This window comes from Pseudogymnoascus destructans, assembly GCF_001641265.1.
Source record: "Pseudogymnoascus destructans isolate 20631-21 unplaced genomic scaffold scaffold_17, whole genome shotgun sequence".
Taxonomy (NCBI): Eukaryota; Fungi; Ascomycota; class Leotiomycetes; order Thelebolales; family Thelebolaceae; genus Pseudogymnoascus; species Pseudogymnoascus destructans.
In genome coordinates, this window is record NW_020167536.1 from 895,768 (window position 1) to 922,490 (window position 26,723).

At 50.7% G+C, this 26,723-nt stretch overlaps 9 protein-coding genes across 9 annotated transcripts; 3 read left to right on the plus strand and 6 right to left on the minus strand.

The window, feature by feature from the left end:
* Positions 1 to 461: 461 nt before the first annotated feature.
* WHI3 (cell cycle RNA binding protein) lies at positions 462 to 2,195 on the minus strand (the record flags this gene model as incomplete). The annotated part of the gene is made up of 1 exon (XM_024470697.1): positions 462 to 2,195. One exon carries the CDS (start codon positions 2,193 to 2,195, stop codon positions 462 to 464), a length of 1,734 nt encoding a protein of 577 aa, XP_024322202.1.
* Positions 2,196 to 4,380: 2,185 nt separating this feature from the next.
* On the minus strand, positions 4,381 to 5,853 carry VC83_07120 (uncharacterized protein). Its single transcript, XM_024470698.1, has 3 exons — positions 5,132 to 5,853; positions 4,738 to 5,045; positions 4,381 to 4,690 (listed from the first exon to the last, which is right to left on the minus strand). The coding sequence occupies exons 1-3, from the start codon at positions 5,600 to 5,602 to the stop codon at positions 4,537 to 4,539; spliced, it is 933 nt and encodes a 310-aa protein (XP_024322087.1). The 5' UTR covers positions 5,603 to 5,853; the 3' UTR covers positions 4,381 to 4,536.
* Positions 5,854 to 6,724, plus strand: VC83_07121 (uncharacterized protein). Its single transcript, XM_024470699.1, has 2 exons — positions 5,854 to 6,109; positions 6,163 to 6,724. Exons 1-2 carry the CDS (start codon positions 5,896 to 5,898, stop codon positions 6,633 to 6,635), a joined length of 687 nt encoding a protein of 228 aa, XP_024322086.1. The 5' UTR covers positions 5,854 to 5,895; the 3' UTR covers positions 6,636 to 6,724.
* Positions 6,725 to 6,837: 113 nt separating this feature from the next.
* On the plus strand, positions 6,838 to 8,379 carry VC83_07122 (uncharacterized protein). The gene is made up of 2 exons (XM_024470700.1): positions 6,838 to 7,379; positions 7,591 to 8,379. The coding sequence occupies exons 1-2, from the start codon at positions 6,885 to 6,887 to the stop codon at positions 8,140 to 8,142; spliced, it is 1,047 nt and encodes a 348-aa protein (XP_024322085.1). The 5' UTR covers positions 6,838 to 6,884; the 3' UTR covers positions 8,143 to 8,379.
* A 102-nt stretch (positions 8,380 to 8,481) lies between these two features.
* Positions 8,482 to 10,498, minus strand: VC83_07123 (uncharacterized protein). Its single transcript, XM_024470701.1, has 3 exons — positions 9,837 to 10,498; positions 8,720 to 9,755; positions 8,482 to 8,661 (listed from the first exon to the last, which is right to left on the minus strand). The coding sequence occupies exons 1-3, from the start codon at positions 10,394 to 10,396 to the stop codon at positions 8,545 to 8,547; spliced, it is 1,713 nt and encodes a 570-aa protein (XP_024322084.1). The 5' UTR covers positions 10,397 to 10,498; the 3' UTR covers positions 8,482 to 8,544.
* Positions 10,499 to 10,615: 117 nt separating this feature from the next.
* On the plus strand, positions 10,616 to 12,256 carry VC83_07124 (uncharacterized protein). Its single transcript, XM_024470702.1, has 2 exons — positions 10,616 to 11,892; positions 11,951 to 12,256. The coding sequence occupies exons 1-2, from the start codon at positions 10,703 to 10,705 to the stop codon at positions 12,045 to 12,047; spliced, it is 1,287 nt and encodes a 428-aa protein (XP_024322091.1). The 5' UTR covers positions 10,616 to 10,702; the 3' UTR covers positions 12,048 to 12,256.
* A 317-nt stretch (positions 12,257 to 12,573) lies between these two features.
* VC83_07125 (uncharacterized protein) lies at positions 12,574 to 14,151 on the minus strand (the record flags this gene model as incomplete). Its single annotated transcript, XM_024470703.1, has 1 exon — positions 12,574 to 14,151. One exon carries the CDS (start codon positions 14,149 to 14,151, stop codon positions 12,574 to 12,576), a length of 1,578 nt encoding a protein of 525 aa, XP_024322090.1.
* Positions 14,152 to 14,643: 492 nt separating this feature from the next.
* VC83_07126 (uncharacterized protein) lies at positions 14,644 to 15,318 on the minus strand (the record flags this gene model as incomplete). The annotated part of the gene is made up of 2 exons (XM_024470704.1): positions 14,644 to 15,128; positions 15,189 to 15,318. The coding sequence occupies 2 exons, from the start codon at positions 15,316 to 15,318 to the stop codon at positions 14,644 to 14,646; spliced, it is 615 nt and encodes a 204-aa protein (XP_024322089.1).
* A 544-nt stretch (positions 15,319 to 15,862) lies between these two features.
* Positions 15,863 to 20,666, minus strand: ENA1_4 (Na+ ATPase). Its single transcript, XM_024470705.1, has 3 exons — positions 19,659 to 20,666; positions 17,613 to 19,606; positions 15,863 to 17,562 (listed from the first exon to the last, which is right to left on the minus strand). Exons 1-3 carry the CDS (start codon positions 19,913 to 19,915, stop codon positions 16,805 to 16,807), a joined length of 3,009 nt encoding a protein of 1,002 aa, XP_024322088.1. The 5' UTR covers positions 19,916 to 20,666; the 3' UTR covers positions 15,863 to 16,804.
* Positions 20,667 to 26,723: the final 6,057 nt, after the last annotated feature.

Genomic DNA, 26,723 nt, shown 5'->3' on the forward strand with positions numbered 1-26,723 from the left:
AACAAAAGGTAATTATGTTGATATCTCGCCTACTGCGCCATCCCTAAAAATGAGAGCGAGAAACGAAGAGTTTGTTTCAAAAAGGACAGAACACCAAAAACGAAGAAAAGAAAATTGAACTCCGTTGCTAGCCATGCAATCCCATGCCCCCCATAAAAATTGTATCGTCCCACAGAACCTTGTGCTAATGTGTGTCTGCCGATATTGTGCGCTCCGTAGTTGTAGATGCGTTGTGTGGCATCATGATTCGAAAAGCGCCACGCTATGAAAGATGCACCAAGTGTAAATGCGACGAGATAAATCCGCATTATTGCATGCCAGTGTAGGAAGGATGGTAGGGGATGAGGTCCTGCGCTTCCCGAGCCCATAAACACCAGATTGCCATATTAATTGTGCCGCCAAATCCACATTAAAACGATCCCAAACGCCGTGCCAGCAGGACCATGCTGCTTCTTTGCCATCTATCTTCCCATCATGTAGGCTGGAGGGAAGCCATTATTTGCGCCGTTCGTCGTCGCAGCCTGGCTCATGGCAGCAGCCATGGGGCCATTGTAAGGAGGGCCATTCCACCCATTCGCTGCATTATTATATGCTACTCCGTAGTAGCCGTTTGTCGCAGCCATGGGATTCATTACAGAACCGTATTGGACCCTACTCGGCCCAAGACCCGGAGGTGCTGCAAGGCCTGGTGGGGGTCCGTTTGCCGTGCTGAAACCAGGCCCGGTGATGTTGTTGTTCATCATGCCGTTCATGTTCTGCATGATGCCGGGAGGTGCAGGAGGACCAGGTGGGCCTGAACCTTGGCCAGATCTAACGCCGAGTGGATTTTTGGAAAAGCTCAAGCGGATGCCTCCTTTGACGCTGTTGTGCAACGGGTGTCCATAAAGCTCATGCAGGGCCTTGGTGGCAAATGATACGTCTTCGAACTCAACAAAACACATGGGCCCATTTTGCTTTGTCCTAAAGCACAACCGCTTGTAGCCGCGCTGCTTTGAGAACATAGCCTTGAGTTCGTCTTCCGATGTGTCTATTGGAAGATTGCCGACATAGAGGGTGTTGCATGGAGGATTTTGATCTGCCGGATTCACAGGCGGGAAGCTATGCCTCGGATAGTGCTGATTTCCAAGCTGGTACGGAATCGGTAGCGCGGCGTTTCTCATCATAGTGGATGACATAGTAGCCGTCTGAGGTTGCATGGATGGCATGTGCGTCGATGCCGTGTAGTTTGGTGCTGAAGGTGCCGGGGTAATGTGATTCGTGTTCAGCGACAAGCTGCTCATCCTCGAAATTGGTAACTGTGGGTTGGTTGCGCGCCGTGGTTGAGCTGATGCAGCTCCGTTCTCTGCATAAGCCACTGGGTCTTTCAGAAGCTCACCCGTTTCATCGTCGTCCATGGTGTCGTTGTTTATCAGTGTCTTGCCACTGATATGCGTTCGCTCGGTCAAATGATTGCCGATAGGAGACTGCGGTGAGAAGAGGCTTTGATAATGCGCACTGGAATCGGGATTTGATAGTTCGTTGCTCCCATAAAGGGTAGTGTTTGTCGGTGATATTCTTTCCATAGTCTGAAACGTATCGTTGAACCTGGATGACTGGCGCTGTGTTGGCCCTGCTGATGAAGCTGAGGATGTATTGCTTGCTGGGCCTCCGTTGAACGTTGAGTTTGATGCGCCGTCCACGGTGTATTTCCTCGGCATGGGTGGACTGCTTGGGAATATCTCGACGACCATCTGCGCGTCGTTGGAAATATTCAGCTTGCCGTTGAGAAGTCGCTGCGCCTCATGCGCGCCTGCAGGAGATTTGAAATGTAAAATCGCAGATGTGAATCCCGCATCCTCTGATTTTTCTGTTGGGAGAACCTCTGCCTCACTGAACTCCTTTGACCATACGACCATGGAGCGCAGTGAATCTTCGGTTGTCTTGAGTGGTAGTTTGCGGATGAGAATCGCCGAAGTCGACGACAGCAGCGTAGATGTGTCCTGCTGGCCAGCGTTTGACGCGCCGTCGCGATCGAACACGGTCATGGAGGACATTTGTAGTTGTTGGTACGCTGCTTGGGATCCGTTCGGCGCGGCGCGATATTGCTGCCCTTGCGGGACAAAGACCGGGGCATCCATCGCATGCTTCACCGTCGCGTTATTCAGGAAGGGACTCGTATGGCTCGAAGAGAGCGGCTGGTTCTGGGCCGACGACATTCGCGGGCTGGATCTGCCCGAGCTGAGGCTGCCGACGCTCAAGCCTTGCAAGGCGGCGCAGAGATAAGATGAAACCGAAGTACCAGGGCTGGCTCGAGGTGATGCGACAGGACGTATCACGGGCGCAACGAGGCTCAGACTTTGCGCGCGTTAGGATGAACGGTCACCATTGACCTCCCCAATAAAAGTCGCGATATAAATAGTTGAAAGGTGACAGAGCGTCGCAGAATATTTTTTGTCGTTATCAAGATGCGATCGGGGCTTCGAGAGGTGGGGGGGCGGGCGTTTATCGTTGATGAAGGCGGGTGGTCGCAGTGGTATGTAGGGCGATATGAGTCGCGTAATCACGGAAGAAAGGTGGCGATTGAGGCGAGAGGTGAGAGGTGGAGAAATAAGAGGGAGAGGAGGAGACAGGCTGAGGATTATTTTTGAAGGGGGGGGATTGGTGGTGGGTGGAAGGGGAGATTGGGGGGTAGAAAGGGTGGTTGGTGGTGGGGGGGGTGAGAAGGGTAGTAGTGGTAGTAGTGGTGGTAGTAGTAGTGGTAGTGGTAGTGGTAGTAGTGGTAGTGGTAGTAGTAGTGGTAGTGGTAGTGGTAGTGGTAGTGGTAGTGGTAGTGGTAGTGGTAGTGGTAGTGGTAGTGTAGTAGTGGTAGTGGTAGTGGTAGTGGTAGTAGTGGTAGTGGTAGTGGTAGTAGTAGTGGTAGTGGTAGTAGTAGTGGTAGTGGTAGTGGTAGTGGTAGTGGTAGTGGTAGTGGTAGTAGTAGTAGTAGTAGTAGTAGTGGTAGTGGTAGTGGTAGTGGTAGTGGTGGTAGTAGTAGTGGTGGTAGTAGTGGTGGTAGTAGTAGTGGTAGTAGTAGTGGTAGTAATTGTAATGATGCTATGCCAGCCATGCCATATAACCAACTCTCTTGGTAGATTGGTAGAAAGGGCTGTATGGGCTTATGGGCTTATGGGCAGAGGAGTCTAGGTAAGTTAGAGCTACTAGAGCTACTAGAGCTACTAGGGCTACTAGGGCTACTAGAGCTACTAGACCTACTAGAGCTACTAGAGCTACTAGACCTACTAGACCTACTAGAGCTACTAGAGCTACTAGAGCTACTAGACCTACTAGACCTACTAGACCTACTAGACCTACTAGACCTACTAGACCTACTAGACCTACTAGACCTACTAGACCTACTAGACCTACTAGACCTACTAGACCTACTAGACCTACTAGACCTACTAGACCTACTAGACCTACTAGACCTACTAGACCTACTAGACCTACTAGACCTACTAGACCTACTAGACCTACTAGACCTACTAGACCTACTACACCTACTACACCTACTAGACCTACTAGACCTACTAGACCTACTACACCTACTGGTGGTTGGTGGTAGTTGCTCGTACATAAGGACTAAAGCTTAGGTGTGTGCCTTTCGCCGCCTGCCATTCGCTAAGCTATGGTAAGTACCAGCCCGAGTTGTATATCTACTAGTTGTTGTCGTCGTACCAAGCTAAGAGGTGGTTCGCTCCCTTGAAAAATGATAATAGAGGAATTGCCCACCTATACGAGTTGATTCCTTGGATAATGAACACCCATTCTCGATTTCCTAGCTGTGTAGTTTTCGGACGATTCCTTGACTCTGAGCTAGTGACTACCTTGGCAGTAGCAATCATTTCCATTAAGAACCCAGCTTCATCGAAGTTGTATATATCCTCCTCTTGAATTCCGTACTTTACGAGCTTAAACTAGTCTCCGATAATCACTAGATCTTCACAAAAGAGCTCTTTTATAATGGTATTTTCGTCCGAACTTCGTTTTAATCTCCGTACGACGCGTGATAAAGTTCGAGATCCAATTCTTACCTACAGGTGACGCGTCGCGTTTAGCGAGGAGTAGGTCCGCCATTTCTTGTACAGCAGCTAGCCGAGGTGGGAATCCACGTGAATCGAGCTTGAGAATATATCGTACGATAGCTTCTTCTTCTTAGGAAGTAAGCCTTTGAGTATTTGAGGGAGTGTCGCATCGTGAAGCTATTCCGTTAATTCGACGTTGAAGTGTTGTAAGAGGTATATCGTACAACGCTCTTAAGTTGGCTTGATTTAAATGCTTGTATAGCTAAAAGAAGCCTATATCTACTCTCTGCCTACACAGCAAAGAGAAAGTACACTGACGGTGGTGATTTATCTTCATATGATCTATTCTCTGTTTTAAGAGCAAGAAGGCTGCATCAGCTGTGCCTTGGTATTTGTTCGCACTCTAGTGCTTTATCTACCTACAACATATGCTCTTTGATATATCCATGTCACTCACTTTGATCCATATCTATCACCAACGCTCTTCTTCCAGCCCTCACAGTTGATGGACAGGAGCTCCCGCCACCACCAAGCTCGACCTGATCTGCGCGATCTCCTCGTCGCTCAGCCCGCACTGCTCACGGATATACCCTTCAGCCCCACCATACCTCTCCCGGATCATCTCCAGCGTTGCCATCATATTCTCAGACCTGCATCCCGTAAGTTTCCACCTCAAGAGTAAGGACAGCCAACCTACCTTGCACTAAGCATATTCAACGCGCCAGTCCTATCAGAAGGCATTGTGTGCGACGCCATGAGGCCAGCGATGACCTCCTCTCTCCAATGAGCTAGCCCGACTTCCGTCAGGGAATACTCACGCGCAACGGTCTCGTCGTCGGTACCGCAGAGGGAGAGAATCAGCGCGCAGAGGACGCCAGTCCTGTCTTTCCCAGCTGTACAGTGGAGTAGCAGCGGCGACGTCGGCCACTGTGCGATGTGGCGTAGAATTTGCGTGTATGACTGCGGGGCATTTTTGAGAATATCCCCATATGCCGCAGTGAATCCCTGGACGAGCTTAGCTATTTCCCCATCCCTCTAAGTCTGAGCAATGCCCCTCCAGGTCGTCTACTCTATCCACTGGAAGAACCTACCTCGGGACTCCCGCTCTGGTAATTCTTGAACCGAACCATGAGGTTTTGGGGGCTGTAATCGACGTCTGTAAATACCGGCGCAAACACCCTCTTACTACCCTCAAACTCAACTACACCACCCCTACCAGCCGCCTCAGCCTTCTCAATCTCAGGATTCGATCGTAAGTCATAGACATGGGTGATTCCCAGCGACTTAATCGTTGTCCATCCCTCCTCGTCGATCCGGCTGCTGGGAGCACCAGCGCGATAAATTACCCCGCGGCGGATGGAATTCTTGCAGCCAGGCACGGGATACCCGCCCAGATCCCGCAGATTAGGCAGACCTTCTACCTGGATAAAGGGAGGCGATGGTAAGGCCGCACTGCGCGAGCTGGAGGTAGACATTTTGGAATGTTGGTTTCTGAGAAATTTACAACTGTTCCTCTGATGGGTCTGGACGTAGATAGACCGACTATCACAGCCGAGGTTCATCAACCGTAGCTTGGTACACTACATTTCTATTTGGAATCCTTGGCAATTATATCGATTTGCCTAGCTTTTGGGGCCCTGAGACTACCATAACGGCAATGCACCATGCAGAGACTATCTTGCATCTTAGACCTCATGGCCTAGTAGCTGAATGCGGAGAAGAAATCGAAAGGTATGAGGTGGGTCACGTGATTATGCGAGCTCAAAGCTCGACTCTTGCCACCTTCAATATCAACTTAACATGATGACCGGGGGAGTACTATCATTCACCTTTTCACATCGAAAAATGAGGCACAATGCCTAACGAAAGCCACCCCCCTTCCGGAGAATCACCTCCCGCCGCGCCGTCCAAAGATCACCCCCCCGATGTCGTCCCTCATACCACTACCACCGCCAACCCCTCCTCGCCCCCCGATGAAAAGAGACAACGCATCCGCGTAAAGAACCGCAGGAAAATGTACATCGACACCCACCCCTCCTACGTCGACTCCCCCGACCTCGAAATCGTCGGTAAGTAACCTCCCCCCCCCGCTTGAACGATCAGCAACTAACCAACCCCCCAGACCCCCTCCTGTACGACCGCTGCGTGCGCCGCTTCCAGACCAACGCCGAGCGCGAGGCCGACGGGCGGGCTAAGGGGTACTCGGGGGTGCTGGAGGCGGATCTGTATCGTTCCGAGGCCAAGCTCGCCGCGCTCTCCGGGCGGGGAATGGGTGATGATGGGGCGGAGAGGCGGCAGGAGGACCTAGCTTATGTTCCTGGACCTGATGGGCAGGTGTTGCCGGAGGATGAGGACGAGGTGCCGAAGACGAAGGAGGAGGGGATGGAGAGGTGGAGGGAGGCTATGACGTTACGGTTTTTGAAGGGCGGGGATGAGGAGTTTGATTATGGGGAGGTGGATGGGAGGGAGGAGTGGGATGTCATTGAGCAGGAGGACGCGGAGGAGCATTGGTTTGAGGAGGAGGAGCCGGGGTGGGTGGAGGGGAGTCCGGAGGATAGGGAGAAGAGGGGGGAGACTGGAATACAGGATTTCTAATATAATTATTTTCGAGTATCAAATGTAGAGAGAGAGAGCAAGTGTTAGAACTAGCAAAAGTGAATCAATCCACTTCTGCTGTAGTTCTTATAGTCGGCTATATTATGACAGCAAGGAGAAGAGAATCATGTGACGGGTATTACGTGACACTTGACCCGCTAGACGAAATTTGCATGAAGCGAGCTGTAGCTTCAAAGAGACCACCGAGAAAATCTATTTAAACTCCGTCCACATCCCACCCACCTTAAAATGCCACCCTCCTTAATACCGAAGAATTGTTCTTCAATTTTATCTTCTTCCCAATCGTCATGTAGGAGGGGAACCATCAGAGTTGCGCAGCCTCTGCGCTCGTTCTCTGCCTCAACCAAAAACCAAGGTCGTACGCACCTACGCCGGAAGCTGTACTCCTGGCTCAATGGGCCAGGAGCGGCATTCAAGGAGCCGATGGAAGGGGCCAACTACCTTGGAGCCTATGACAACAAGGGAAACTTGAGGAGGGCGGCGTTTGCTACTCCTGGAGAACCTCTACCGCCACCAGGGGGGCTTGATCTCAGGCCGTTCCCGAAAAACGATGACTTCGTGTCACAACCTGTCACTAGCGAAGCGTTGAGGGAAGCGGTATGGGAGAGGATCATGAAGAATGGCCTCTCTGTCAAGGAAGTCAGCAAGGAGCTCGGGATCGAGATGAGCCGCATTGGCGCTATTGTGCGGTTAAAGGAGGTTGAGAAGGCATGGCAACGTCAGGTAAGACTCCATATCTCTCTACTCAATCCCACCAGACTTGTCACCAAGGACTGAAGACACTTTATGATGATTGTATAAAATCGATTAGTCTATAAGACAAAACACATGGTTACAATACAAACGCATGCGAGCCTCTCTGAATAGTGTTCCCCAACATTTTGGATTTTAACAGACAGCTTTTTATATTCAGCAAAGCTAACATCCAAACCAGGGCAAACGTCTCGCCAAACCATACTCGAGAGCACTCATGGAAATGCTGCCCCAGACCCCCTACCCGAATAAGTCCTGGTCCGGCGCAGTGCAACCCCACGAGTCCATCAACGACCTCCCCATCCACGCCGCCACCCAGCAGCAGATCTTCTACCCCACCTCCGAATCCAGACAATTCACCCGCGTCGACGCAGCCCGCATCTTCGCTGACGGCCTCCTCCCGGCCGACCTGCGCGTCCCCCACCCCGAATTAATCGAGGACGACCGCCTCCGCCTCCAAGGTGTGGGCGCCAAGGACATCGCTGAGCGCGCCGAGGCGCGCAGCAAGGAGGCCTACGAGAAGAAGGCTGCTGCCGACGAGCGCAAGCGCGCCCGCGAGGCCGCGGCTCTCAAGGTCATCCCGGGTGTGAGGTGGGACTTCAAGTTCCGCGAGGTCAGCGTCGATGCTGCTGGTGAGACTGGCAGAGGCAAGAACGGCACGGGCTGGAGATACGGTGTCCCGCTTTACGACAGGCGGAGGGGCGAGGTCAAGATCCCTACCAGGGTGGCCTGAGCGTGTTTGGATAGGTGGCCTGTATGAAGTAAAGTTGATGTTTAAAGGGCGTTTTTGGGGAGCATTCATTCAGCCTTGTACAGTGGATGGGAGCATTTTCACTGAGCGTCAGAGCGCTAGGTATTATATAGCTTGTAAGATGAGAGATATTATATGTATAGATTGATTGGGCCACTGCTGCCTGTATCTCAAGAATCGAATCATATTCAAGAGATATATATGAATTGAGTTTACTAGAATGATGCTCTGTTTTAAAGAGTGTTTATCGTCTGTAGCATTTGCTATCACTGTTGTTGACCTTCACGATCCTGATTATGCCAGGTTATAAGGGGCAACATAGTTCAATATTTAGCATAAATTATAGATTGTTTTTTTTAGATTCCAACGTCACTGTTTCTACATCTACATCCTGAAGACACCAAACTTGGTGGGCTTAACCTCGTTCTTCCCACCCATTGCAGCCATCAGTCCCAATCCCAAAACATTCCTCGTCTGGCTGGGCAAAATCACACCATCGTCCTATCTCCAAGTTAGCAAATGCCCTCACACAGCCACCAACACACGAAATCAAACTTACCCATAACCTCGCACTCGAGAACACCGCCTCACTCTCCCTCTCTATCCTCGCCTTCAACTCCGGATCCACCGTCTTCCCCACCGTCTCCATCACCTTGCTCAGCTGCTCCCCTCCCATCACCCCAATCTTCGCATTCGGCCACATCCACATGAACCTCGGACTATACGCACGCCCACACATTCCATAGTTCCCCGCACCATTACTCGCGCCCACCACGACCGTGAACTTGGGCACATTCGCGCACGCCACCGCCGTCACAAGCTTCGCGCCATTCTTCGCAATCCCCTCGCGCTCCGCATCAAGCCCGACCATAAACCCCGAGATATTCTGGAGGAAGACGAGCGGGACGCCGCGCTGCGCACACAGCTCGATGAAGTGCGCGCCCTTGAGCGAGCTCGACGAGAACAAAATCCCATTATTCGCCACGATGCCCACCTTGTGGCCGTAGATGTGCGCGAACCCCGTGACGAGGCTGGATCCGTAGTCCTTCTTGAACTCGGAAAAGTGCGAGCCGTCGACGATGCGGGCAATGATCTCGTGGACGTCGAGCGGGCGGCGCAGGTTGGTGGAGGCGATGCCGATGAGCTCCTCCGGGTCGTGGAGGGGCTCCTCGTAGGTGGTTGGCGCGGGGAAGGGCTTGTGGGGCCAGTTGAGGTTGGAGATGGAGCGGCGCGCGAGGATGAGCGCGTGCGCGTCGTCGACGGCGAGGTAGTCTGCTACGCCCGAGGTGGAGGTGTGCATTTGCCCGCCGCCGAGGTCCTCTTGGCTTACTACCTCGCCGGTGGCGGCTTTGACAAGGGGTGGGCCCGCGAGGAAGATGTGGCCCTGCCCGTCGACGATGATGCTCTCGTCGCTCATGGCGGGGACGTAGGCACCGCCTGCGGTACAGGGACCCATGACTACGGCGATCTGGGGGATTCCTTGGGAGCTCATCCGCGCTTGGTTGTAGAAGATTCGGCCGAAGTGGTCGCGGTCGGGGAAGACGTCTGCTTGGTGGGGGAGGTTGGCACCGCCGGAGTCGACCAAGTATATGCAACTATTGTGAGGCATCGTTAGAAGGCTGCTGTGACGACACCACGAGAGGTTATTAAGAAGAATATCGCCTAGGAATACTTACGGTAGGTTATTATCCTCTGCAATCGCCTGCGCCCTCAAATGCTTCTTCACCGTAATCGGGTAATATGTCCCTCCCTTCACCGTACTATCGTTGGCAACAATCATGCACGTCACTCCCTCCACAACACCCACGCCCGTAATGATCCCTCCCGCCGGCACGTCCTCCCCATACAGCCCCTCCCCCGCCAGCGACGACAGCTCCAGGAACGACGTCCCCGGATCAATCAGCGCCGTCACACGGTCTCGCGGCAGCATCTTGTTGCGCGCGATATGCTTGTCCCTGGCCTTGGGCGGGCCGCCCTGGCGAACCTTCTTTGTGAGTGTCTCGAGCCGCGCGATCACCTCGCCCATCTGCTGCGCATTCTCCTGGTACTCCGGTGAGGAGGGGTCGACGTTCGTGGGGAGCACGGAGATGGCATTGGCCTGGTGGGGAGGCACGAAGGTCGCTGCTCCGCGGATTGAGCTTCTTGAGGTGAGAGGGGTTGCTGTTGCTGGTGCGCGGTGCTGGGATGCACGGAGGGTGCTGGCGAGCAGCTTCCGTGAGGCGCGGCTTGCAGACATGATGTTCGGATATAATATATATTCGATACTATCGCGAGGATTCTCGAAAGTAATCAAACTTGCAAGAATCTAGAGTTAAATGTTTTCGTGGCCTGCATTCGTTCGTCAGTGTCTAAGCCCGAGGTTGGCGGCGGAGGAAAGGCTATCGACGGCTTTCTGCGGCAGCCGTGGTTATCAGGATCTCCCCGCCATAAATGATGATTGCAGGTGTAACATTTTAACATTTCAACCTTGTATAATATAAGTTTCTCAGTTCGAGATTCTATATCATAACAATTACAACTATAACAGCACATAACTCACATCATGGCCGCCCCCTCAGTCCTCTTACGCCGGACTCTCCGCCCTCTCTCGAACATCAAACCCCAATCCCTCGCTCCGCTCATAGCCTCCCGCAACGCCTCCTCCAAACACCCCAAAGGCTTCGTTGCCCCGACCCCCTCAGACCTCGCCGAGCTGCGCGAACGAGTCCAAGAATTCACACGCCGCGAGATCCCCGAAGAAGTCGCCGCCCACACCGACAAATCCAATGAGTTCCCCGCGACAATGTGGAAGAAGCTCGGCGACGCAGGCCTCCTCGGCATCACAGTCGACGAGGACGTCGGCGGTCTCGCAATGGGCTACCAAGCCCACGCCATCGTGATGGAAGAGCTCTCCCGCGCCTCTGGCAGCATTGCCCTCTCCTACGCCGCACACTCCCAGCTCTGCGTCAACCAACTCCAGCTCAACGGCTCGCCCGCGCAGAAGGAGAAGTACCTCCCCGGCCTGATCGCAGGCGACAAAGTCGGCGCGCTCGCCATGTCCGAGAGCGGCGCCGGTAGCGACGTCGTCGGCATGCGCACGACGGCCAAGAAAGTCGATGGCGGCTATGAACTGAACGGCACCAAGATGTGGATCACCAACGGCCCCGACGCGGACTACATCGTCGTGTACGCGAAGACCGAGCCCGAGGCCGGCTCCAAGGGTATCACAGCCTTCATCGTCGAGACGGCCTCCTCGCCCGGCTTCGCCGTCTCGCGCAAGCTCGACAAGATGGGCATGCGCGGCAGCAACACCGGCGAGCTGGTATTCGACTCAGTCTTCGTTCCCGAGGCGCAGATCCTGGGCTCCATCAACCGCGGCGTCAAGGTGCTGATGGAGGGCCTTGATATCGAGCGACTCGTGCTGTCGGCGGGTCCGCTGGGCCTGATGCAGGCGGCGCTCGACGTGACGCTGCCGTTCACGCACCAGCGCAAGCAGTTCGGCGTGCCGATCGCGCACAACCAGCTCGTGCAGGGCAAGCTGGCGGATATGTACACGAAGCTGCAGGCGAGCAGGGCGTATACGTATGAGACTGCGCGGAGGGTGGATGAGGTGGGGGAGATCCGCACGCAGGATTGTGCGGGGGCTATTCTGTATGCGGCGGAGCGCGCGACGGAGTGTGCGCTCGATGCGATACAGTTGTTGGGCGGGATGGGGTATGTGGAGGAGATGCCGGTGAGCAGGATTTTGAGAGAGTGAGTCTTGTTTCTGGGTTATGTGTTGGGATGAAAGAGTGCTAATTGTGGTGTCTAGTGCGAAGCTTTATGAGATTGGAGCGGGGACCTCGGAGATCAGGAGGATGGTTATTGGGAGGGCTTTTAATAAGGAGTATGCTGGGCAGGGGCTATAAGGTCATGGTTGGCGGGGAATGGACGGCGCAGGTGGCTCTGAGTAGGAGGTATTGGAAACCCAACAGCATCATTACACGGTATGGGGTCATATGAAAGGAAGTGTGATTCTATATAGAACCATCAGGGGAATGAGTGGCCTATGGCGTCAAGTTACCGACGAAGGCATTGCAACAGTTAGCGAAGCGCATTGTCATCATGAACGGTCATTGCATCTGAAGTATTTTTTGTGTTATTAACTGTGATAATGAATCTATATGTGGGTATCATGCGTATCTCGCTCTACTACGCCTCCAAAAAGGCAACGTTTGTGTGTGTGAACACAGAGGCAATCAATCTATGCCATGTCTTCCTCCACATCCGGTGTGTATGCTCCGAGTGTTTCCAATTCCATGTATGTCCCGCTTGCCTTGGCCATGCATCCTTCCCTTTCCTCGGTAATCAAAATCCTTCCCAATCCAAACCAGGTGTATATGCATCTTCAACTGACCAATTTTAGAGTAGTGAATATCCAATCCTGCATCCACATCATAACGAGCCAAGTGGCCTTCCAAAATTCGGCGTCTGCTTAAGTTTAAGCATCGGGATATCATCCGTCGACGCTATAGCGACCAGGCCCTCGCCATCTTCATCATCATCTCTCCTTGACCCGTTTACTCGCCCAATAGCCCGCAGCGCATTCTGTAGCACCTGCCCATCACTCAGCTCCTGCTCATCCAACTCCTCTGTCCTCTCGCTCTCCGCAACTTCCTCAAGCTTACTCGTCAGAGCAGCGAGGAACTGCTTATCCTCAGGCGCATCATTTGTCAGGCCCAGCGGACCTGAGAGTTCTGGGTCCTCGATTGGAGACTCATCCTGCTCGGCCACAGTAGGAATGGATTCTGGGCCCCGCGCCGAGGACTTCGGTGTCGTGACCCCACTATCGCCGAGATCGAAGTAAATCACCGAATGGTTCGGCGTATGGCCTGCGTGCATCGTAAGTCGACGACCCTCCGGCTGCTTGATAATATCCCGGGCCTTTCGTGGGCCCAACATCGAACTGTGGCGGTCGTAGCTTTGGCTAGGTCGCGGCGGCGGTGCAGTATCAGGGGAGAATTTACTAGGCGACATCATCGTGCCGGATGGGCTGCGTATTTGGGCTGCAAACATGGGAGCCACCGCGGATGACTTGATGGGTACGCCCTCCAGTTCGGGCTGTATGAGCGAGATGTCGATGCTGTCGCCTATCACGGTGTCTTCTCGAGGTGAAAACTGCTCACCTGAGTCGGGGCTTTTTTGAAAGTCTGATTCACTGAGTTCCTTGGATGTCACACGAAGACCAGTCTCGCGTAGAGTAAACATGTCGTCGACCCGCTGGTCTAAAGTGGATGTGCCTCCGAATGTCCGTGATGGATGTTTTGGGGCAGGAGCGTAGAAGGGACTGCCATCAGGATTGCGGCCAGATTCCTGGGTCACCGATCTCGAGAGCGGCGACCCAAGATTGCTACCTCGAGAGGTGGTTGCATCTGAGGCAATGCTTGGGCTCTGCTGCACGAATGCTTTCTGCGCAGCATCAACAGGCGGTGATAAAGTAAAAGTGGCAGAGGATTTTTGAGAAGGACCAGTGAATGCCGCAAGTTGTGCTTCGAGTCCCGCGATGCGCTCCTCATACAATGCGCGCTCCTTGTCCCAGAGTGACCGCTCCTCCGCCATCACCTCTTCGGCTCGAGCCCTGTCCACTTCCATGTGTGCCTTCTCGCCCAGGAATTGTTCTCGCTGTCTCCTTGTGAATTCCCGCCAGTCGTCGACCTGCTCGACACCTTTACCATGGAGAGACGTCGAGTGGCTGATCGGCGGCGAGATGAGACGGCCCTTCTGGTAGTAGTGCGGGGATAAGGCTGAGGGTGAGGTTTTGATGGTGGAAGGCGGGGAAGGAAGATCGTTCGTGTAGTTTTGGCTACTGGGTATGTTCTTGCCGGAGGGTTGGTTGACGTAGGCAGGAGCGCCTCCGGGCAAGGTAAACCCTTTCGGCGAAACAGGCGACTCTGAGTGGATTTGTCGTTCGAGAGGCTCGAGCTGTTCCATATGACTGACGGCGACGAAGTAATCAGGTTGCTGTGGTGCCATGTGGAGATGGCTCCGGGAATATCAACGAAGCCTGCTACAGGCCATATGGCAGGAGGTGAATGTCGAGGTCGGCGATTCGAGATTCAGGCTTGTAAATGGTGAATATGAGATCTCGTGAGTACTTGGAGATCAGAGTCGCACGATGGGAGAGGGTTGGTGGTGTGTGAGAGTTGTGGTGTGAAGCTATCGTAGGATGTCGGTTGCTGTTACACCGAGCCAATTCCGACTGTATCGCGATCGTGAGGAGGAGATGGCTGGTGGGTGAAGATTGAAGCCGACGATGAATTCGTCTCGTCTAATTTCTTGTCGCTGGCGCCGGGGCTCGTGACTGCCTTGCGTGTTCATCATACATGCCAGTACGCCAGGACATCAAAATATAGTGGTTGGTGGACAAATTGTATATAACAGTAGTAGGCTTTTACCGCTGTAGTACGGAGTATACATAACTAATATGATGGAAAACTAGCGACCGATATATCTGGTATACCTATACTAGATAGCCGCAACTGCCGCGTTGGAGCCTAGGATACAAACGTCGCCGGGTTTGGTGCAGATATCCATGAGGGGGTTGCAGCACACCTCGCCCGAAGCGCAAGTCTTTGAACCACAGACTGGGCCAGCTGAGGCTTCAACTACTGGGTCGGTCACCGGGCAGCCTTGGACGCAGAACTCGCCGGGTTTGGTGCAAATGTTGCAGAGGGCGTTGCAGCATACCAAGCCGGCCCCACAAACAGCCATGCCCATGCCGCATTTCTGGCCGCCAACACACTCCGGAACGTTATCGATGACTTGGCAAACGCTGCCAGAAGCGCAAAGGACGACATCGCAAGAGCTGGCGCGGTCTTTGAGGACGGGGTTCGCAATGACACCGATAGCCGCCGTCAGAAGCACTGCGGCTTTGATGCAAAGAGGATTGAAAGACATCATTTTGATTGATTGAAGTGATTGGATCGTGATGGCGAGCTTGGATTCAAACCCTCAATCGTGTCAGAGGTGAAGCCGAAATATATACGAACTGGAATTACGGAGTCAAAAACCATGTCGTGCAACTGCCCTGTACACCGTTGGGATCTGGAATGTGCTGAGTGAGACGGGCATATCACCGACTCCGATGCGCACAAGGCCGAGACAGGAGCGATATAAGCTGACGACGAAGGCCAGCTTCATTGTGCTCGATGGGTTATGGGCGTTTTGATAATGGTTCAGCTCGAGTCAGATCGGGAGGTTCTTATAATTCAATTCGGCACTGGAAAAAGCAGGTCCTCAACCTACTTAACCCACCTATAACAAGTCTACAATTATTTTCCATTTAAAAAAGGTTTTGATGCCCTCACGATGATCTGGTTATCTCCATTGGCTACCTGATGGCGACCTGTCGACACACACGAAGTAGGCCTCGTGTTAGGACAAGATGAACGCGATGCACCGCAACTTTGATGGCCATGGATAATCTGGCGGTATAGGTGAGTGGGTGAGCAGCAAGGGTGAGCAGGATGAGCGAGGGTGGTCCCCGCCACCTTCAAGTTTCGCAGACTGGGTTTTGGATACGCTGTACCACAGCCAGGCTGGCCATCTGTAAAACCAGGATGGGCACAGGAATGGCCTGGGAAGGCCATTTTTGAGGCAGCGAGCGAGGCGGGCGTGCATGGTGGGTCCATGATAGATATGCTGCCTACTAAATCTAAGAACTCAATAGTTATTAATGTTATTGTGAAGGTATTTAATTACCGCCCCCTACTAGTTATGTTACGTGGATCGGGAGATTATCACCCAAAATCGGCTGGGATAGCCAACGAATATCACACGGCACAAGCCCGTCCGCTACAGCGATCTACTCGTACCATTAAAAAGCCCGTTGCCCCGCTCTTACTTAAGCACGGACTAGTCGATAATCTGAACTAGTAGATCTAGGACTAAGTTATGGAAAGCTTCACCGATCGCAACCTACGTACGAACGCAGACTTGAATACTCACTTAGTGTTACATCACTTAGTGTTACACTCCTTCACTCGAGATTGAGTGGTCGATGTAGTTTGGAGACCTGTAGCACGTCCCTCATCCTCTTTTCCAACAGAGAGCTCGGCACCTTGGTTCTTTGATATAGGCTGGCACCAACCTCAGAAGTCGCATTTTCGAAGTGTTTCGCATATCCCCCCCATTTGGCGTTGCTATTTTCTCGTCAGGATCGCGAATAATTGGGCCATTACGAGCGGGCGGCTTTCTCTATTGGAGATTCTGGTCGGAAGACATAATATGCTACATACATCCCTCTAGTTTTGTTGACATGAACTACTAATTCCATCGCGCCCTTTTCAAGAACCTGAAGCCAGTTTTGTACTCCATTAATCAATACTTCAGTCTGATGTCATTTCTAACATTTGTAACCTCTATCATATCCAGCCTCTTATTGGTCGTAGACGTGAGATCCCCTTAGCCCACTCTACGCAAAACAAAAGAAATAATTCACCACTGAACTTACTGAGCTTCCCTTTCTCGCTCTCGCTCCCAAACAACTTTTATCCACCGCAACACAACCCCCTTTCTCCCCCTTTCTCACACCCAAATTATACCGGTCTCCTTCACCGGCATTGTCAGACGAGGCCAACAAGCCCTGGGTTGTCGTAGGTGAACATTCTAGGACCACCAATCGTTGTTATTGAGCTTGCTCAATCATCTGTCCTTGCATTTCCACCTGGTGCTGCTGTTGTCCAGCGCCAGCCCGTCCCTGCTCTGCGGCCTTCTCCTGACTGGGGCTCTCGCTCATCGTCAAGAATCGCGAGAACATATTACGCTGCAAGTCGCCACCACCAGCGGCTGCAAGCTTCGCGGCTCTGCGGCGGAAAAAGATACGCTTACCCCATTTCCAAGTCTCAATACCGGCAAAGAAGAGGATTGCTTCGATGAGCACGATGGCCCATTCCCAGCTAATGCCGGTGTGCTTGAAGACCACGTGGTTGATGACCGGGATATAGAGGACGGGGAAGACGGTGATAAACCCCGCCATAATGGCCCAGAACAGGAACTGGTTACGCCAGACATCGTGCATCCATTGGGTGAAGTACTTTTTAGATCCAGGTTGCATGCGGAAGAACGAGCGGCGCATGTTGACCATCTCCCAGGCGAGGAAAAGGGCGAACAAGGTGAGGCAAACGAAGGTTGTGGCGCGAGCGCGGAAGACGGTGTCGCACACTTCGCTGTAGGCATCGTTGCAGCCGATACCGAGGTTGCCATCACCGAAGCCGAAGAGAACAACGGAGAAGGCGGCAAGGCAGAGGGCAGCCATCCAGAGCCCGTAGACGACCATGTCGACCATGACTTCCATGGTGAAGACGCCGGTTTTAAGAGACTGCGGTGGGCGTTGCATGATGTCTGGGGCAGCAATTTCAACACCGAGACCCATATCGGGCATACCTGAAGGGTTTAGTGACAAGATTGGCATGGAAATAAATGGGTAAGCTTACCGGAAGTGATCATAATAATCCAGAGGATTTCAACAGGCGCAAGAGGGAAAACTGAGAGGCCAGACTGGTCTTTGAAGGCAAGACCAATAAGAAGAGTACAAGCTTGTGCAATATTCTCGGCGAGGAGATGAAGAACAAACTTCTGGATATTGTCAAACATACGTCTCCCCTCCTCAATGGCGTTGAGAATAGAAGCGAAGTTATCATCAGTTAGTACAATATCAGAAGCATCCTTTGCAACATCAGAACCAGCTTGGCCCATAGCAATGCCAACATCAGCGCGTTTGAGAGATGGCGAGTCGTTGACACCATCACCGGTCATAGCAGCGAAGCATTTGCGGCGATGGAGCGCATCGATCATGCGGACTTTTGTTGTTGGGGAGCAACGAGCAATAACAAGAGGAAGAACAGGCAGATCATCAATCTCGTCATCGGAGAGCTTATCGAATGCACTGGCCGTCATGACCATAGAATCCACGACGTCCTTGGCAAAAGACATCATATTCTCAGGAAGAATGCCAACTTGAAGAGCAATGGCCCTTGCGGTGCCAGGATGATCACCAGTTAACATATGAACTGCGATACCAGCCCGGTGGCATTCCGCGACAGCGCCGGCTGACTCTGGTCTTGGAGGATCATACAAGCCAACAAGACCACAGAATGCTAAGTTCTCCTCGATGATCTTGCGGTCAAGTGGCGCATCCTTGTCCGCGGGAACAATATATTCCTTGCTTGCAAGAGCCAAAACACGAAGACCTTGTTTTGCAAGAGCCTCCATATTCAACAGAATTTCCTCTCTATGAGCCTCGGTCATCTTAATAAGACCCTGGTCTTTGCTCCAATGAACTTGTGTGCAAGACCCCAAGACGCGCTCAACAGCGCCCTTGGTGAAAACCATAGAATTTCCATCCTTGTGCTCGAAGATGACGGACATCTTCTTGACGTCAGAATCAAAGGGGAATTCAGCAGTTTGGGACCACTCGGGCTCATCTCCACTGGTGAAACGGTCGCGGCCCCAATCAAAACGAGACGCAAAGACTTGGATGGCGATTTCAGTCGGATCCCCGCGAGCCTTCCAGGTATTTTCACTCTTGTAGACACGAGCAAGATTGGCAAGCGATGCAACATTGAGGAAGTCCTTGAGGTGAGTGTTATCTTCGAGGAGGTCGGCAAGTGGCTTAACCTTCTCATGCTCTCCCTCTCCCTCTCCCTGGGGAACATTGGATGGGGCAAAAGTGCTGTGGCTGATATCACCAATCGATGGGTCGACGGGATTTTCGGATGTACCAACGGAGTAAGTGCCCACAGCTGGAACCCAAGCCTTCTTGGTAACCATCTTGCCCTGGGTGAGTGTACCGGTTTTATCGGAGCAAATATCGGTCACAGCACCGAGTGCCTCGAGGGAATCCAACGTGCGAACTACAACATTACGGGAAACCATTCTCTTCGTACCAGCTGCCATAGTGATTGTTAATACCACAACCAAAGATGCAGGAATCATAGACAAGCCTGTCGCGACTGCGTAAATTATGACCTCGTTGTTGTTCGAGAAGTTATTGGCAGCCAAGACGATGATAGCGCAAACAACGGCGGTGCCGAAAAGGAGGATAGCCAGTTTGGACAGCTTCCTTTGAAGTGGAGTGCCAACAGCCGTGCCGAGGAACTTGCCAATACAATCGCCGGCAGTCAAACCCCATGCTTCAAGGTATCTGTGCGGTTTGACCTTGCCATCTTTACTGCGCCTGGGTTCACGGGTTTTCTTGTCGGTAGCCCGCAGCGCCAATGCGATAGATCCAATTTCCGTTCTCATACCAGTCGCATAGACGATACCAGTTGCACGGCCTTTGGTAACGGTAGATGAGCTGTATGCAACGTTGAGGCGGTCACCCGGGCCAGTATCAGCGTCGAAGATGGCCTTGGCCTCTTTTGAGACTGGGAGCGACTCTCCTGTGAGGAGAGCCTCGTCTGTCTCGAAGTTCATAGCATCGACCAATCTTTTCACCAAGTTAGCATGAGTGCGGCTGTAATCGATCGACAATTGCATACCGGATATCCGCAGGAACGGTATCTCCAGTCTTAAGTTCGACTTTGTCACCAGGCACGAGATCACCAGTGGGGATAGTTTCTGTCTTGCCATCTCGAACGACCGTAGCAGTAGGGGAGCTAAGAGACCGCAGAGAGTCCATCGTTTTTTCGGCGCTGAACTCCTGGAAGAACCCGACGACGACGTTGAGGACGATGACAGCGGCGATAACGCCACCTTCGATCCAAGATTTGATAGCAAGACTCACGGCCATGGCCATGATCAGCACCTAAGTAATTACATCAGATGGTCGACTCTTTGAAAGGGGGTTGTGGATCTCATAACTAGAATCATTGCGTTTGCAATCTGATGGACCAGGATCTTGATGGGTTGCACACCCGGTCCATCGTCGAGCTCGTTGCGTCCCCATTTCTCCGCGCGAGAGGAGATTTGGCTGCGTGCAAGACCATCTTCAAGGTTTGTCTCGAGCTGATCTCGAGTTTCGTTTATTGTCAGTGCATGTGCAAACACGACTTGCGGACCACTGTCTAGGCCCTGATCTTTAGCCATGATTGAGAGGAAACAAACGAAGCAGACGAAATCACGCGACTAAGAACAATTGACAGTTGATGAGAGAAGTTCGTACAGCAGCAGCAACAACTGTTGTATATGTAGTCTTAAAAGGGTACCAAAAGGAATACTTTCTCCACCAAACCTTTGGGGGTGAGTCGTAAAGATAGCCAGAAGTCGGCTTGGCTTGGTCTTGGTCAGGTCTTGGCCTGCAAAAAATGATAACTTCGAAAAAACAAGATGCGCATATCGGCGAAAGGAAGGACCTTAGTGGAACTCTGGGTATGGCGGAGAAAGCTAGAGAGCGCATATTTTAAAATGTGTTATCCACAATGACATCTCCGCCAACCTCTTTGGTTAATGGGGTGGCGACAGTGCGAAGAGTGGAGCAGTTAACCCAGATATATGACGACAGCCAAGTATATATTCCACAAAACTTACGCAGAGGTGCTCGCGTGCCATACCAAGGCGGCTGCACTCGGGCCTAATCACATGATGCTGTCATAATCACATGATTCTGTACGTTACCATTGGCTAACAATTGCACTGAAAGTTTTCCCTGGCGTAAAGTCCGACTCCCGGATTGGCTCGGAAGCTCTGGTGGTGTAGATCTTATGCAGCTGCCGAATTCTATCACAACTGAAGCTGAAGAGCCCTCAGGCTGCCAGGGTTTCGGGGCTTCCCCCAGGGCTTATAAGTAGGATACGTAGGCCCGTAGCATAGTGTAGTAATTCAATTTGATCTATATTTTACATACTGTATTTACTGCGAGGCTCCTGCTCCGGTGCGCCAAGAGACTGATTACGGTGATCGGGGATTTCTTGTGAAGATATGATTAAAAAACCCACAAAAGGCAAAAGCATACAACAGTGGACGCCTAAAGGGCTAGCCACCTGCTTCATATTTCACTTATATTTTCAAGGAGATGATGGGATGCTAGGTTGAATTAATTCATCTCCCCCTTTGCGATGGCTTTGTCTTAGAAAGCAGCCTCTGCCTTGTCTTTGCTGTAGTGTGACTAGGCTAGTGGATAGTTGCAGACACTAGTGGATATTAGATAGTTAAGCTATCCATTAACTATCTAGATTATCTAGCTATCTATCAACTATCTAGACTATCTATAAGGCACAACACCACTATATAAGTAGTGTAAGGACACAGGGCACCCAGCTCACAGCAATAGCATATCAGAGTGCAAGTCGGAGGCTAAACGGATGCTATCCTATAGGTCTACTACGAAGGATACAAAAAAGATGATGAGAGGAACCCCATTGGGTCAATCCCCTTACGTACCCGAAACGGGTCCGACTTGGTGTCATACTGACATTCGTTGCACTCAGTTTGCTATCAAACTCAAGAGCAAACTTAGAAATCTCCTCCTCAAACCTACAAGTCACCATACATATCTTGGCTTATCACACCAACAACAGAAGCAATACTACTGAACGATTGCTGCAAACTCTTCTACTACATCTGTTTATGCTACATACATCACAGCATATCATTTGGACACTCATTGAACAAGTTATTAAGAAAATCTCCTCCTTAAGGGGGTGGGCCAATACTACCACATGGCATATCTCTACCAACTAGAGGCCTAGGAACATGAACGATAGCTCTAGAAGCTTCTACAACCCTCTATGATTCATTACATGTCATCGCTCCTTAGTTACCCACAAGATTGGTTAAGTTATGACATAATTTGTCTATAGGGGTACTCTGACCTTGGACCTCCTTTCACTTCCTATAGGCTAGGAACCCAAGAGATGGTTCTATGGGATTCTCTTACGTTCACTACATGATTAGCAAGCTAGTTGTGGGTCGCACTTGATTTCTAATACATTTACCAAGCCTGGTTAGTCATGGAAAGTCATGGAAAATGAGAGAACTACACTCCTTTGGCATAAATAGGATTGCCCTTTCCTTAAGAAAGGGCAAGCAGGCAATACAGTAAATCGACTATCACATACTTCCACGTCTTTTACAAGCTTCCAAGCATTCATCTTGTTACTCCTTGTTTCTGAAAAGTCAGTGAGGTGTTAACCTCTGACTTACCCCTGAGTTCCCAGACTCAACATTTGTTGCAACTTGTCTGAACCACTTCACTACATCACACACCTGATTGCTGCGTTGTGGAATAGTCTAAGCTACAACCCTTTGGCTCTGTTTCCTAAGACAGTGTGTTGTCTTAGTAAAATCATCCCTTCCTTGGGTGGCTAGATTCTCACATCTGGTGCACCCACCATTACACTTGGCTAACCTGCCTTAACTCTCCCCACGTGACCGTAACCTCTCTGACTCAGATCCCTTCTGTCACTGAGGGCGGAGGCATCCTTACAAGTAGATCGTAGTCCCTTAGATAGAACTTCATGCTCAACTTAATATAGTATTCTTTACAATACTGTAACATGTTACTTAGAAAGCCTTTTTGTTTAATCCCCTGCCTCCTCTGTTAAGTCAACCTTATGCAAGAAACCTTCTATCATTTTAGAAGTTAGCGTTACACTTTAAGCACCACTTCTACAAGGTGCCGGCTTACACACAAAGCAACATGTCTTCTGTTAAGAAGAGCAAGTCCCTAGAGCCATCAGCTCCCCTAACTACACCACCAACTGTAGTGGTGACTACTGTCACTAGTAAGCAGACTGTTAAGGTTCAGGTGCCTAAACCCTATAGAAGAACGACACAAGCTTAAGGCTTTTCTCCTTAAGTGCGACTTGTACCTTATGTTCAATTCTCATGTGTTAATAGGAGAGGCTAACTAGGTCTTGTAGGCTATCACCCTCTTGTAAGGGGCTGCCTTTAACTAGATCAAGTTCTTTGTTAATGACTACTTAGAAAAGAAGGGACCTAAGGGACAACTCTACACCCACATATCGGTCATCACTAGGGAAATCTTCAGAACCTAGAAGGGATTTAAGACCAACATTACTAAGGTGTTTGGTGACATAGACGCTAAAAGAATGGTAGAACGACACCTGCTAAAGATTCAGCAGAAGGGGTTAGTCACGCCTTACACTACAGAGTTTCAGCAGTACATAGGATGAACTTATTAGCATGATGATGCCTTACAAGCAAGGTACTACGACAGTTTGAGGGACTCTATTAAGGACGAGATCGCTCGTGGCATCTGTCTAGACAACCTAGAGAACCTAATCCTCACTGCTACGTTAATCAACTATCGTCACTACAAGTGCAGACTTAAGAAAGGTGGACAGAAACCCACTTGGATCTAGAAGAGACCTAAGCAGAAGAGCTATTAGCCTTAGTGTAATGGTGGGTGCACCAGATGTGAGAATCTAGCCACCCAAGGAAGGGATGATTTTACTAAGACAACACACTGTCTTAGGAAACAGAGCCAAAGGGTTGTAGCTTAGACTATTCCACAACGCAGCAATCAGGTGTGTGATGTAGTGAAGTGGTTCAGACAAGTTGCAACAAATGTTGAGTCTGGGAACTCAGGGGTAAGTCAGAGGTTAACACCTCACTGACTTTTCAGAACAAGGAGTAACAAGATGAATGCTTGGAAGCTTGTAAAAGACGTGGAAGTATGTGATAGTCGATTTACTGTATTGCCTGCTTGCCCTTTCTTAAGGAAAGGGCAATCCTATTTATGCCAAAGGAGTGTAGTTCTCTCATTTTCCATGACTTTCCATGACTAACCAGGCTTGGTAAATGTATTAGAAATCAAGTGCGACCCACAACTAGCTGCTAATCATGTAGTGAACGTAAGAGAATCCCATAGAACCATCTCTTGGGTTCCTAGCCTATAGGAAGTGAAAGGAGGTCCAAGGTCAGAGTACCCCTATAGACAAATTATGTCATAACTTAACCAATCTTGTGGGTAACTAAGGAGCGATGACATGTAATGAATCATAGAGGGTTGTAGAAGCTTCTAGAGCTATCGTTCATGTTCCTAGGCCTCTAGTTGATAGAGATATGTCATGTGTAGTATTAGCCCAGTAACTAAGGAGTGATGTCATGTAATGAATCATAGAGGGTTGTAGAGATATGCTATGTGGTCATATCAGCCCAGTAACTAAGGAGCAATGACGTGTAATAAATCATAGAGGGTTGTAGCAATCGTTGAGTAGTATTCCTCTTGTTGTTGGTGTGACAAGCCAAAATATGTATAGTGACTTGTAGGTTTGAGGAGGAGATTTCTAAGTTTGCTCTTGAGTTTGATAGCAAACTGAGTGCAACAATATGACACTTAAGGAACGGCTCTGCTTTAATTGCAATAAGCCTGGATACATGGCTAGGGACTACAAGCAGCCAAAGAAAGGGAATGGTGGTCAGAAGTTCAGCAAACAACTAAATGCCACTTAGCAAGGCCAAGCGGGCTACAACTCTTAGAGTGGACAGTTAAATGCCACGTCTAAAGGCAAGGAAGTCTAGGAGGTCACTACTGAAGACGTTAAGGAGTTCGACACCTCAAACGGCAAGGACAAGGAAGACGAACCCTTGTCTAATGATGAACTCACGTCAAAGCAAGCAGAAGAGCTAAAACGCTTTAAAGAAAGTGCAAGCAAAACGGTATTTAAGGACCAGCTACCTAGGGTGATGAGATGCCTTAGGTAAAGCATGCTTGAAAGCAGGGATTAGGGCATCCCTATGCTGGAACCGCTAAAATATTAGCAAGGCACAGAACAAGGCTAGGAGGTTACGGTCCATAAAATGAGATGCCGACTGTCATACTGACATTTGTTGCACTCAGTTTGCTATCAAACTCAAGAGCAAACTTAGAAATCTCCTCCTCAAACCTACAAGTCACTATACATATTTTGGCTTGTCACACCAACAACAAGAGCAATACTACTCAACGATAGCCCCACTAGCCCTATAACCATGATGTTACGTTACAGTAGCCATAACATGAGCCTCCTGTTCCGAAGATGCTGCTGCTTTCTATTTAGACTTAAGATGCTCTTCTTCTTTACGAAGCTTTTCCTAATTAGGAGGAGAAGGGGTGTAAGCATCGCATTTGGAATTACTATGAGTACATTCACTACAACGATGATGACTATGAACGATGATACAAGATCGCTTGCTATGAAGACACTTAGAACATAGTGACATTAGGTTGCTGTTCTTTTCGATGCAGTCTGTAAGAAGATTTCGTTCTTTGATTTTTGTGTGTCTCTTAGAAGACATAATAGCAGCGCACCTACTTGGCAATTAAGTAGGCATCACCCTACTTAAGTAATTAGCAGTTTCCTTAATTAGCAAGACCTATAGGACTAGGTCTTTAGGAGGGAGACCTAGTGTTACAGCTATGGAACGTAATGTCATAGTTATAGAGCTAGCAGGGCTAGGCTCTAGTAACATGACTCATAGTCACAAGGCTAGTAGGGCTAGGCTATAGCATGACCTAGCTAGTGGATAGTTTGTAAGGACACAGGGCACCCAGCTCACAGTAATAGCATATGAGAGTGCGAGTCAGAGGCTAAACGGATGCTATCCTATAGGTCTACTATGAAGGATACAAAAAAGATGATGGGGGAACCCCATGAGTCGATTTTCTCAAGTATCCGAAACCCATCCGACTCGGTTCCAACTCGGTTAGCCCACCCAAATGATCACACGTGACCCTGCGGCTACCCGGAGTCTACTCCCTAGAATGAGAGACGAGAAGGCATCCTTACACTACCCCCTCCTGAGAGAGTGCTTTGTCCACAAGGCACGCGGCTAGTATCATGTCCGCAACGTCTCCGAATCGTCTCCGTGAACGGAGCGTTTCTTGTTATCATAATGTTGGCTGGTAATTGCGTCCGGAACAACTTTGTTTGTTGTGCGCGTCGGGAAGGTGCTTTGTTTGCCACCGTAGTCGTCCCGAGGTGGTATCGCGTTAGGGTCTGTGTGGCATGCAAAACTGGAGTTCGCTTTTGTTGGATCTCACATTCGTTCTTGGGGTCCGAAACAGTACCGGAAGGTGTCCGCTACACGTTTGACTAGAATTTTCATAAAACGTGAAAGAAGAAGTGGCCGCGCTAACCTGATTCAGCGTTTATTGTTGTAAGCCAACATTTGAGTATTCCGCTTCGCCCACTTCCTCTTGTTTTTACCTTACAACAACAACACCAGCAACCCTCCCACCCGAGACCAGTAAGTGGCCCCTCCCCGTCCGTTTGTTTATGATACTGATAGATTGTATAGTATACTCCAATCCAAAAAGTAGGTGATGAGGGCGCATTGGCACAGTGTTGATAACTTGTGCTGGGCTGACGGAATCACAGATTCCAAATTTGAAGATGCCGGTTCCCACCCCCTCCGGGGCTCTTACTGTCGCCTTCCATGTGCTCTGTTTGCGCTGCCTTCGGGCCAAAGCCTGTGGGATCCAGTCCCATGACTGCGTCTAGTCCCCGACCAGTTCAAAAGTGTGGGTACTGCACGTCGCAGCACTCGCCTTGCGTCCTGGTAGGTTTTCTTGTGGGGTTCGGTGTTTGGTTTGGCTGGCCGTTGCTGACTTGGTGAAAGCTGCCCTGGTTCCTTGGGGAAGAGTTTGCGGCCCTCCTGGC

Excerpts from the sequence above, each read along its gene's own strand:
- VC83_07120 (XM_024470698.1), bottom strand. The coding sequence starts at position 5,602 with ATGAACCTCGGCTGTGATAGTCGGTCTATCTACGTCCAGACCCATCAG. Across the intron at positions 5,046-5,131 it reads ACCAGAGCGGGAGTCCCGAG|GGATTCACTGCGGCATATGG; the intron begins GTAGGTTCTTCC and ends AAGCTCGTCCAG. Across the intron at positions 4,691-4,737 it reads TTGAATATGCTTAGTGCAAG|GTCTGAGAATATGATGGCAA; the intron begins GTAGGTTGGCTG and ends TACGGGATGCAG.
- VC83_07121 (XM_024470699.1), top strand. The coding sequence starts at position 5,896 with ATGCCTAACGAAAGCCACCCCCCTTCCGGAGAATCACCTCCCGCCGCG. Across the intron at positions 6,110-6,162 it reads CCCCGACCTCGAAATCGTCG|ACCCCCTCCTGTACGACCGC; the intron begins GTAAGTAACCTC and ends CCAACCCCCCAG.
- VC83_07122 (XM_024470700.1), top strand. The coding sequence starts at position 6,885 with ATGCCACCCTCCTTAATACCGAAGAATTGTTCTTCAATTTTATCTTCT. Across the intron at positions 7,380-7,590 it reads AGAAGGCATGGCAACGTCAG|GGCAAACGTCTCGCCAAACC; the intron begins GTAAGACTCCAT and ends CATCCAAACCAG.
- VC83_07123 (XM_024470701.1), bottom strand. The coding sequence starts at position 10,396 with ATGTCTGCAAGCCGCGCCTCACGGAAGCTGCTCGCCAGCACCCTCCGT. Across the intron at positions 9,756-9,836 it reads GCAGAGGATAATAACCTACC|TTGCATATACTTGGTCGACT; the intron begins GTAAGTATTCCT and ends GCCTCACAATAG. Across the intron at positions 8,662-8,719 it reads TCTCGAGTGCGAGGTTATGG|GACGATGGTGTGATTTTGCC; the intron begins GTAAGTTTGATT and ends ACTTGGAGATAG.
- VC83_07124 (XM_024470702.1), top strand. The coding sequence starts at position 10,703 with ATGGCCGCCCCCTCAGTCCTCTTACGCCGGACTCTCCGCCCTCTCTCG. Across the intron at positions 11,893-11,950 it reads GTGAGCAGGATTTTGAGAGA|TGCGAAGCTTTATGAGATTG; the intron begins GTGAGTCTTGTT and ends TGTGGTGTCTAG.
- ENA1_4 (XM_024470705.1), bottom strand. The coding sequence starts at position 19,915 with ATGGCCATGGCCGTGAGTCTTGCTATCAAATCTTGGATCGAAGGTGGC. Across the intron at positions 19,607-19,658 it reads ACCGTTCCTGCGGATATCCG|ATTGGTCGATGCTATGAACT; the intron begins GTATGCAATTGT and ends CTTGGTGAAAAG. Across the intron at positions 17,563-17,612 it reads GATTATTATGATCACTTCCG|GTATGCCCGATATGGGTCTC; the intron begins GTAAGCTTACCC and ends TAAACCCTTCAG.